This window comes from Anarrhichthys ocellatus, unplaced genomic scaffold (genome assembly GCF_004355925.1).
Source record: "Anarrhichthys ocellatus isolate YVR2014 unplaced genomic scaffold, GSC_Weel_1.0 scaffold15, whole genome shotgun sequence".
Lineage (NCBI taxonomy): Eukaryota > Metazoa > Chordata > Actinopteri > Perciformes > Anarhichadidae > Anarrhichthys > Anarrhichthys ocellatus.
The window spans coordinates 2,809,064-2,820,172 of NW_022280045.1; the positions used below are offsets into that span (position 1 = coordinate 2,809,064).

At 41.0% G+C, this 11,109-nt stretch overlaps 1 protein-coding gene across 1 annotated transcript in view; it reads left to right on the forward strand.

Moving 5' to 3' along the window:
- Window positions 1–4,551: 4,551 nt before the first annotated feature.
- LOC116387416 (oxysterol-binding protein-related protein 1-like) overlaps window positions 4,552–11,109 on the forward strand; it is a 22,613-nt gene continuing 16,055 nt past the window's right edge. Inside the window, exons 1-14 of the mRNA XM_031854464.1 lie at window positions 4,552–4,709; window positions 4,797–4,882; window positions 4,965–5,039; window positions 5,206–5,317; window positions 5,425–5,510; window positions 5,678–5,822; window positions 6,004–6,071; window positions 7,504–7,548; window positions 7,819–7,892; window positions 8,185–8,248; window positions 8,412–8,513; window positions 8,639–8,764; window positions 8,890–8,968; window positions 9,126–9,232. Of these exons, the coding sequence (XP_031710324.1) occupies window positions 4,586–4,709; window positions 4,797–4,882; window positions 4,965–5,039; window positions 5,206–5,317; window positions 5,425–5,510; window positions 5,678–5,822; window positions 6,004–6,071; window positions 7,504–7,548; window positions 7,819–7,892; window positions 8,185–8,248; window positions 8,412–8,513; window positions 8,639–8,764; window positions 8,890–8,968; window positions 9,126–9,232 (1,293 nt within the window). The 5' untranslated portion in view covers window positions 4,552–4,585. The remainder of the gene's footprint in view (window positions 4,710–4,796; window positions 4,883–4,964; window positions 5,040–5,205; window positions 5,318–5,424; window positions 5,511–5,677; window positions 5,823–6,003; window positions 6,072–7,503; window positions 7,549–7,818; window positions 7,893–8,184; window positions 8,249–8,411; window positions 8,514–8,638; window positions 8,765–8,889; window positions 8,969–9,125; window positions 9,233–11,109) is intronic.

An 11,109-nucleotide genomic window follows, 5' to 3' on the forward strand; every position in this document is an offset into this window, starting at 1 on the left:
AAGTCATCATTGTAATCATCATGTGCAGTAATTATACTAATTGTAATATGTGATCAGTCCTGGTTGCAATTATAACATAGATTTGATATTCCTTTTTCAATGCTCACTTACGCCTTGAGCACTGGTAGTGTATCTATACATTTTGGTTCTTGTGATGTAAATATAAAATAATAAAACAAGCATTCAGAATGCTTTGAAATGAGGTTATTTACTTCAATTTCCTTGCTGAAGGTGAACGGACAAATAACTGGAGGTAATCTATTCAAAAACAGTGTCACATCTAGCCTGTATTTTCAAGGCACTAACACAGCAATTACTTTACAATCATATTCCTCATGAATATAAATGCTTGTATCAATGCTATTGACAATAACCCTGTGAGAATAATAGCTTAGCCTGATGATCCACTGGGGTTCATTGAAAGAGGAGGCAATGCTCTTGAGAGATGAGTCATATTTGAAGTGAGAGTTTCGATATCATAAGAGCTCTGTAAGGATTCCAGAGGAATGACTGAGGGATTGCCTCAACACGGCTCTCAACATGAGCAGTAACGGGTGGCCGCTACGCTCCTGTAACGACGCTGTTGGTCGGTGATGGCGTTATCAGCTGTAACCGTCGTATGAGCGCAGTGCAGAGCGGCGGCCATTAGCTAGCCAGTAAGACACACAAACATGCACGTGCACTAAAAGGCACACGCGGCCAAACTGGCTATCTAACAAAGCACAGAGGAGCTTGGATAACAACTCACACAGAGGGAGAGCGAGAGACCGCACCTTGATCATTCTTATTGGTTCATGAGGGTTGGCGACCTCATGTAATTACAGCGAGGCTCCACCCAACTTCAGCATGAGTCTAATTAGTGGAAACACCTGTGGGTGTGCAGGGTGTTTAAAGATAGGGCACAACAAAAACAACCAGTAAAGTCAAATTGTGCATCCTATCATGCTGAATGTATAATGGCAGCACAATAACATACTGTATATCAGACATGCAGTAGACTGTTATACTGCAAAGTGCTGTCGGCCTTCTCTGCAATCATCTTTTCTCGTACGTGCACAGAATTCAGCTTCGAAGAACGCCTATGACACACACGAAAAGAAGCATTAGAACTGGCAAATCTTACTTTGATTTTCATGGTGTGTTGTGCACCACAGGTAAGCACTCCGCATGTTGGACTCAAGGAGAGAGAAAGACTATTGATCCGTGGTTAGTGGGCGAACCGGCCACAGAGCTCATGCTGTACCACAAGAAATAAAGTGGAAGCAGAAGTGATTCACTGGCCATTAACTTCCACACACGTTTTACAACTACAGGCCTAAAGAAAAGCATAACGTGTCAAAAGAAGAACACACTTATCAGACTTGATTCCTTTGAAGCCAATCACGTTATGCAGTCAAATAAGCCTCTCCTATATTCAGACAGCTCTATGTGAAGGAAATCTTCTCTGTACTTCTTTCCCCCTACCTTTCCCTCACTCGCTGTCTCTCTCGCTGCCTGTCCCTAAAATGTCCCCGCTGGGGATTCTATCTCCTGGTTCCTTTTGAAGCAGTGGCCTCTCTTTGCCTCCATTATCTTGTAATTTGTGAGGGATTACGCTCTGGAGCACACGCAGTCCACCCCGTTGCTTAAGAACTGTGACAGCTTACAATAATTGCCATGCTAATTAGTGAGAACTAGCCCAGTGTGCTTCTTTGCCTCACCAGACCTGATTTGATGAATATGCTTTGATTAATGTCTGCAGCAGTGTTTCCATAACTTCCCACCCATTATAATTAAATATATAACCAATAATACGGGCTGACTAATATATGTTGACAAATAAATGTAGAGGCTTCTGTTCTGAAGAACAAACAGAGAAAACTGCCACTGAGAAGGTTGTATTGAAGTTTTTACCACTAGGAAGCCGTTATTGCAATAAGACCACTACCTTTTTTTTAAGTTGATGACAAATTAAATTGTAAAAATCCTTTGTAAACTACAAAGTCCCATAAATGTCTCTTGTTTAATAACTTGATATTCCACGATTTATCCCTGTTTAATATTGTTTAGTCAAATACAAACCCTTCCAATCTTCAAAATCTCTGTTTGCTGCAAAAAACTATTTAAAACATTGACAACTTTCACAAACTCTAACGAGGCCTCTGTTTCACTTTTCAGGAAAATTAACATTCTTTCAGTATATGATGCATTCATCAGCTATATGTGTTCATATATAGATATATGTTCTTGCCCTTTTTGGTACCATCATCGTTAATATATATATATATATATATACAATTATGTTAGCTTAGTTTTCTTTTTGGTCATTTTGTCTTTTCCTTTTTTATTATTCTTTGTTTATCTCCTTAAGCTAAAGGTAGGTCGTTGTAGAGGTCTGTGGCTTCCTCTTGACCTCTCCACACACATGCAGTGAGCTCATGTGTGTGCAAAATTAAAAAAAACAAAAGAAAAACACACATCCCTGGAGTGTGACGTCAATCCTGATCAGCTAATGGGTCGAAAAGACCACCTTTCACCCATAATGCATCTCTCCATTGATATAAGCAGGCACTCCTTTCAATCAACAGCATTATAACTGTATGTAGAGCCTGGCGCTAATTAGAACCAACAAGCAGATATGTTCATTAAAATTTAAAAGTCTTTTTTCTTCCCCGAGCATTGTGCGGTCCACATGACCTTGTCTGTGTAAATAAATTAGAGAGCTAAGATTGAGCACATTTTCTCCTTAATAGCCAAGACCAATAGACCTATAGTATTATAAAAACACAATGATTCATTGAACCGCCAAGGCCAAACATTGCTGTTTTCGTCAATGAGTGCTTTTAGCAAAACCACCACCTCTACGTTTTTAGTAGTGAATGTGGGGCCTGGTTGGCAAAATTGTGAAAACCCTTTATGAATAAGTACTTACACATTGAATTAACTACATTACATTTGCAAACATTTGCTACAAAGATGGTTGTTGTTTGTTTAGTTCCGTCTTTGTCAGAGCAGTTTGTCTTTGTTTGGCATAATTTACTAGACCTGTTTCCCTTAATTCCTTGTGTGTTCTGACAGATGCATCTACAATTTAGGTACCACTGTGTTGGCCTGTTTTGAGCTCTGTTGGTTATCTCATGAGACTTTATAAACTCACATAGGGCTGATTTACAGACTTCTTTTCCTCTCATTTTTTCTGCTGTTACTATCTAAACTCAATCCGCTGCAGCATTGTTTGGAAAAGTGATTTAGTTGCTTCAGCATTTAAGTCCTATCCCATGGGGTGTTTATCTTATTTTGTCTATCCCTTTGCAGCTCTACGGGGTATTAGCCTGGTCTATCATCGAGGTTCCTGAAAAACAGAATCTCTCTTCTCACAGGTGCTAACTCGTCTTTGAAGTCCTCGCTGACACCTATTGTACTTTTATTATGACGTCCCATAACCCTCTCTGCCAGATGCACCTTCCTCAGGGTACATAACTGCTTGAAGTAAGAAGGGCCTTCAAAGCCACACACTCAGAACTGACCTTTACCACAAAAATGTCTGAAGCTATGTTCTACATAGAATAGAGCTCAAAGTATCCAGGAGGGATGACCTTTCAAACACAAGTAAGATACAATTAGGGTAGAGGGTTCAAATGTGGCTTTGATGTGAGGGTTTCTGTGGGGCTTTTACCCAAACATCCTTACTGTCTCTCTGACAGAATCTGAGACAATCCAACTTGTACTGACATTACCTGGTGCAGCAAATACTTCCATATAGTGTACAAAAGAATAATTAGGTTTCAGTGAGGGGTTCTTCAGCACCGTAAAGTCAAGACCAACGAAATTCCTAGAATCCCATATTGACACGTTGGAGTATTTTATTTCTAATGTAGCTGAAATGTGGCACAGAATTGGAAAAGTATTTTCAAGGGACCAAAGGGAAGTATATTTTATATGGTTAAGATACAATAGGCTACCATTATTTATAAGGTAACCCAAAATGATCACAACCCACCCATGCTTTTTACGAATACTTTATAAATGATTTATTTATTGCTGTATAGTATTTGTTTGCTTGCTTGCTTGTGTGTGGTTGAGGGGGACACTGAACTGTCTGAGGGGTGGACTTATATATAGTCCCTGCTCACCTCTTTAGCGGCTGCCTGGTCACGTGATGGCCACCAACGTATGTGTCAGCTGGTAGACATGATCAGATTTCGGCTGTGCAGTTTTGGGTCCCTCGACTCTGGCTGGATAGTTGGGTCAAGTAAGAGTTGAAAATCCTTACTTCATTTCAGTTCATGTTAGTTAGCAAACTAAGTTAACTTGCTACTCAGTGTTTCGTCCCTTTGGGAATGTTGTGTTGCGCGGTTTTAAAATCACTTTCCCCTCCACACTCAAGCTAAAAGAAAGAAATAAGACGCGCGCGCTAACGTTCAGTTAATTACCAGCAAACAATTAGATAAATTCGGTCCTAAAGACGTCACGTCAACATGCAACCGATGAGCTATATTCACCTTCTCTTGTTGTATTCGTCTCCGTCTAATAATACGCTTGTTGTCCCCACTGTATCTTGGACAGGCATTCGCTTTATTATTGGTCCAAATGAAGTGAAGTGGTTATGGAGGCAGACACACTTGAGGCAAAGCTTTTACTCTGTGCTAAAGAGGGAAACTGTGCTGATATGCAGAGGCTCCTTGAGTCGAGAATCAACCAAAGCAGCTCTCTCAACGTCAACTGCAGATGTAAGTGAAGTCGCCATTACGCGCCGACTTGAAGGACCTCAGGTGCGCGCGCGAGGAGAGCTCTCATGTTCCTTTCTGTCCCTGTAGCAAAGTCTAAAGCCAGCTCAGGATGGACCCCCCTCCATCTGGCCTGTTACTTTGGACACAGGGATGCTGTGGAGGAGTTACTCAAGGTGCCAGTTGTTCATATTACTCTGTATATGTCCAGTGCATATTTGCAGCCAGGGAAATCTGCTTATTAATATATTTTTGCAGGCAGGTGCCGATGCAAATTTGCAGAATAACATGGGTGACACACCTCTACACAAAGCCGCATATACTGGAAGAAAGGTAAAGAAAAACACCAAACCATTCCTTCCCTGCTCATTCAGGCCTATTATAATGAATGACAGTTGCTGTCTGCCAAACTAATTTCATCTGGAGTCACTTTCACAGACATTGACGCTTTTGATTGATGACAGTTGATGGTCAGATTTTTATTTTTTCCTTGCTTCAGGAGATCGTTCTGTTGCTGCTGCGGTACGACGCCTGTTCCAACATAATCAACGGAACTGCTGAAATCCCAAAAGATGTCACAGAGGATGATGAAGTCAAAACAATGCTGGAGGGTATGAAATGATGGGAGTTTTTATTTATTTTTTTTGTTAATTGCTGATTGCTTCTCAATACTGTAGATCAGCGGCTCATGTTCTCAGTAAGTGTTTGATTTGTGCAGCTGCAGAGAGAAGAGAGACAAGGCGGCGGGAGGAGAAGCTCCTGGAAGCAGCCAGAGAGGGGGACATCACCACTCTGTCTAAACTGGTTCGCCTCTGACCTTTCTATGAATTTAGCTGAATACATAACACTTCGACAGCATCTTTCTGACTTAAAGACTACTTCTATGTAGATGAGTTCCCACTGCAGGTAGATGTGTAAAAGAGGTTATTGTCTGTGTCTTCTGCTTTGTTAAGTTGTCTTCTGTTCTTCAGCTCAGTGGAAAAGAAGCTCCAGATATTCACTGCAGGGACCGGGTTGGGAACACGCCCTTACACTGTGCAGCCTACAGGGGGCAGAAGCAGTGCATTATTAAGTTGCTCAAGTCTGGAGCCAGCCCCAGTACTAAAAACAACAATGGTATGTCACTTAACTTTGAACGTCACCCTTTTATTATTCTGACTAATTTGTTTGCAATCGTGAATTTAGACTCACAATTTGTTTTTAAGGAGTACGTTCTTATAGATACTGAGGTTTCTTTCTGCTATTTTTGATCCTGGGTATTATATGGTGGTTTATTGTTTGGCTGATTGTTTTGCAGACCAGACAGCGTTAGACCTGGTCCGCAGCGATGACCTGAGACCGACTCTAGCAGCCTATCAAGACAAAGTAAGAGCAGATAAGTCATTTATTATCACCCCTGTCATTATGTGTGGTTGGTACATGAATCACGGTACAATAGCTCATTTTCCCGTCTCCTTATTTTTGAAAAAAATGAAAAAAAGAGTGCTTGAACTATGAGTCAGTGTATTAAGTCAGTCTATTGAACTAAACCATCAACTCTACACCGGATTGCTTTTAAGTTTGGTATTTGTGTCCTGGTCCACAGAGGATGATTCCTAATTATTTTGGTGATCCTTTGGCCTCTCCACTATCGCCCCCCCCCCCCCATTGGGTAGCTCGGGAAATCTAATGAACAGATTTTAATGAAGTTTATTCATGTTTCCCAGGAGATTAAAAAAAAAAATCCAGTTTTGGACTCTCTTTGATTTAATCACTTTCTTTTTGTACTAAATGTCAACTGTTTTTGTGTCTAGCACCTAAATCACAGAGTGGATGTTTCAGGCATTTTCTCTTTTTGGAAAAAGAACTGTCCCAAATATAGGTGCACGCAGCTGTGTGTCTGCATCTTCTCTTTTCACTATCCATGTTCCCTTGAGGCCCAGTGACTGCAGAAAACACCTTGGAAGCCAGCGGTCCTTCAGAGTCCAGCTCTTATTGGATGACTGATAAGCCTGGCACAGCTTCAATTTAGAGCTTTGCACAGTCATGGTGGAAATTAAAGAAAGGCACTAGCTATTAAGTAAAGTAAAAGATATATTATTTACCTCCTGATACTATGCAGGTTTCACTGTAATACACAAAACGAAGGTTAGTTCTATAAGTACATCGTGACCAACCACACTGGTCCTGACCCACTACAGCTTAGTCACCGCAGCCCACCTACTTCTTCATAACTCGTCATATGCTAGTCCCAGCCAGAGAAGCGTTTTGCAAATCCAAGTCAAGTCTCAAATCGTATAGCTAGAGTCCAAGTGAAGTCTCAATTGTTTGGTCACAAGTCCAAGTCAAGTATGTTATGATCGTTCTATTGTTTGGAACACCGAATAGCTATATTTAAGGAATTCCAAGCACATGCTGTATTATCATCACTCCTTTATCTATGGGCAGTATCAGTATTATGCAAACTCTGATACACCTTCAAAGGTACTCGTATTCATATCAAATGAGAAAAAAAACAAAAAACATTGAGGACATAATTCTTACATTTTTAAAAGATAAATATAACACCAAGTGTCCCTGGTGCACTTTGAGAGCAAAATTAAGAGGCTACCTCTATAAAGAACTTGTAAACAATTCTAGATATGAAGGGTGATGACACGGCCAAAAAGTCACACCCACAAAGCTCCTTCCACTCTGAGCCACCGTCCGAAGTTAGAACTGAGCTTAGTATTTCTGATCTCAAAAACCCTTCAAACACTGTCAATCAGGCTGTGTCTGTACACAAGTCTGAGAATCATTGTTCTTTTCCCCCACAAAGGATGAGAGCAGCGGGGTGCAGAAGATTGAAGGCCATCTTTGGAAGGTACACAGATGTTGAAGTGTATTCTTTTCTACTCTTAATATGTCAGGCAATGTTTTTGTTCAGACTCGTCCAGACTTTACTTTTTTCCCTTCAGAGCCTTTATCCGTTATTGTACTGTGGTTTGTATTTCATGTCTTTAAGTGTTATCTGTGAATGCTGACGTTTATTTTGGAATAATATTAATAATAATAATAATATTTCTTGATATATTTACAATATGTTCTATTTATACATAGTTTGTCTGTTCTGGACTTCATGTGTCTGTGACAGAGTTCACGCTTTTTTGGATGGCGCTCCCACTGGGTGATCATTGAGGATGGAACTCTCTCCTGGTATCCCAAACAGTGAGATAACTTTGTATGTATGCCGTCTTCCTAATCTGTATGCAGGCTGTTTGTCAGGGTAGAAGTTTCTTTCTTGCTACTCCATCACTCAACATTTGATGTCCATTAAAAAAAGCCAACCAGACGATGCCTCGTCAGCTGAATCCCGTTTCCTGCAAATATTTCTTGTTTGAGATGGAGGCATCAAGATTAGTTCTTCAAGCTTTCAGTGAAAACAGTCAATTTAAAAAGTGGCTACTTCTGTACTGTATGTACATTACTTATGTGCTCTCTCATCTGTTTCTCTACACAGGGCAGATGCAATGGCTGGTGCCAGAAAACAGGGCTGTAAGTCCCTAACACAAGCCTACTGCATGGTAGGTACGAGACATTACAGGCTCATTGTAATTGATTAACCTTCACGACTATACGTGGTCGTCCTCCGATCTTTCAGTTGTGATTACATCGTACTTGAGATGCTGATGTTTGACATCTAGTGCAGCAAGCGTGACTGTAAGTCATTTAATTCTCTCGTCCTAGGTCAAACCATGGGATCATTGCTTCTTCATGCTCAGGTGCTTTGATGACACTGTACATCATTTTAAGGTCTCCTCAAAGACAAATTCAGTGGCAACAAGAAAAGTGAGATAAGATTCACCTTCTATGCTGTTGCTTCACCCCTTCCCTGAACAACCTGACTGATTTGACAGTCAGAGTATCTGCAAGGGTGGGACGACATTAGATGTTTCTGATATTTGTCCACACAGAGATGGTTGGATGCCTTTGAGGCACATTCGTCCTATAGCACATGCCACTGCACCGAGGAACAGATTATCAGCCATCCTGACGGTGACGGTGACGTGACAGTGAGGAATCTGTCACAAGCCCTTCAGGTAAGATTAAGTTTAGACCCTTTTTTAATGAGGTATTTTATTAGCTGACAGTAGGAAGGAAGTGCTATTTAGGGAGGAAGGAGGGTTCAATGTGTAAGTGTCTCTCTCGTCCTGTGCCCTTTCAGGCAGCCAGCGCTTCCCAGCAGAAATTGGAGAGTGAAGCGTCGATATTTCTATCGATGGTGAAGAATGAGGAGAATTGTGGTAGGAGTCCTGGAATTGGGCACGTATCACTGTTGTCAATCCAGTGTTCACTGTTTAAAAATATAGTCATCAAATTAATCAATTTTAAAGAATAAACTTTAGTTGCAGCCCAATTTATACACATGCATTGAACATATGTATATATGTTTTTCAAAAGCGCTGGCTGCCCCTCTGTTACTGAAAGCCAAAGAGACCAGTGAGCTCTCCAGTGAAACCTGTGCTGCTCTCCATCTGTGCCTTGAACTGCTGTCAAAACAGGAGGAGGTAGGAAATATCTTCATTATCTTTATCAAGCCTGTATCAGCATGTTGAGCAATCCAACAAACGCCACACAAAATGCAGTAGCCTTTGGGCTATATTGTCCACCATCATACCATTCCTAACAGAACCATAAAAACGTGGTATATTGTGTTATTAAACACTGTATTATTGTGATGTTTGTTATGAATGTGTGAACATTGTTGCTCTTGTGATGCAGAAATTTGACATTTAAATTGGATCTACTGTGCGATCCTCTACCCATACTACCATATTTTGTATGCCAGAAAAAGATTTAGTATGTCCCAGTACATTATTATATATGTCAGACGCAGTATGCCAAAAATGCCAGGATGTCCTACTGCATCCGGTCACATTTCGGTTTGCAAGTCAGCAAGTTTTTTTGGGCTATTCTGACCCACAATCACAATCTAAAGAGCAATGTTATGACGAAGTAGTGCATACAACAGTAAATACTATGTAAGGGTAGCTGCAGTATGTACTTAAAGTAAAAAGTATGCAATTTGAAACTTTGCTAAAATCTAGTTCTCGGCAATCTCGCACTTGATTTCATTGTTTTGGAGGCAAGTTTTCTTTTTCGATTAGCTGCAACCAACTGAGCATGTATGAATATTCTTCTCATTGATTCCCGTACCCTCACCCACGTGCTGTGCTCCTATTGGCTGAATAGATAATATTGAATGATTACAAAATCCCAAAGCTCCTCCTCTTTATGTTAGTTAATTCATACCAATCAGGTTTGAAGTTTGTGTGTGTCCCTGTCCCAATGGCTGTGCTGTGGGTGTGGGTGGGGGGGGGGGCAATGGAACACTGTGGAAGGACACAGGCAAGATCCGCTTTTATGCTTAGGTCTGCATTCAGCTTGCAGATCAGCGTAGACACGCACACACACACACACACAGACACCCCTGGACTTGGATCCACACACTCCCGCTCTGGGGGAAAGGCTGTGCATTGAGCAAAGCAACTGAAGCGCGAGCATATTCACAGGCTCAGCTGGCGATGCATGCATTAACCCTCACACAGTGAAAATACACGCTTGCAGGCACACTTCCACATGTCAGAGCATCCGAGCACAGGAGAAAGGGGAGACGGTGACAGCATACTCGTCCAGTATCTGCACAGGTACAAACAAAGCAATTGTTCTTTTAGTTTCTTCCTGTATCTGTGTTTTGTTTTTGTTATTGTCAGCTAAACAGCTGTCTGTGTATGCCGTGGGCTGGTCCCTGATGACTTACTGCAGTGTTAAGTGTTTGAAGTTTGGCATGGACTGGATGTCATCTGATGTTTCTAGTATGTTGCTGGCGAGAGCTATTCATCAATATGCGGAAGTCATTCTTATGGATTCAAGTGTGAAATTGAGCATGTTTGAAGTGGTGCTGAGCGCGACACTGCTAATTGCATCTTTTTGCTGAAATCATTTCACAATGTCATAAATTCTGTCAAAGTAAGAGCACGGAGAGGGAAAGATTAAATTACATTGAGGATTAGTTTGATATGGTGGCGCTCAAAGTCAAGCTGTTAAGAAAAAGATTGTGGGTTTAACCATTTTAACACAGCAGTCGCTCTTTTGTGTTTCACTGTAATGCAACACCTAAATTAAGAACTGAGATCATGAATCCGTCTCACTCTTTTTTTTTTTCCCTCATTACCAATTCATTTGAAATTGGCACTTTGTCAAAATACCAAACTGAAATCCTTAGACTGTGTCTATTGGTTGGCTGGTTACAGTATAGTGTGAACTACACCTCTTGTGTTGTAAATCCATTAGCAAAACGGGAATTAAGATTATAATATGGAGATTAAGGACTCCTGGTGTGTGTGTGTGTGTGTGTGTGTGTGTGTGTGTGTGTGTGTGTGTG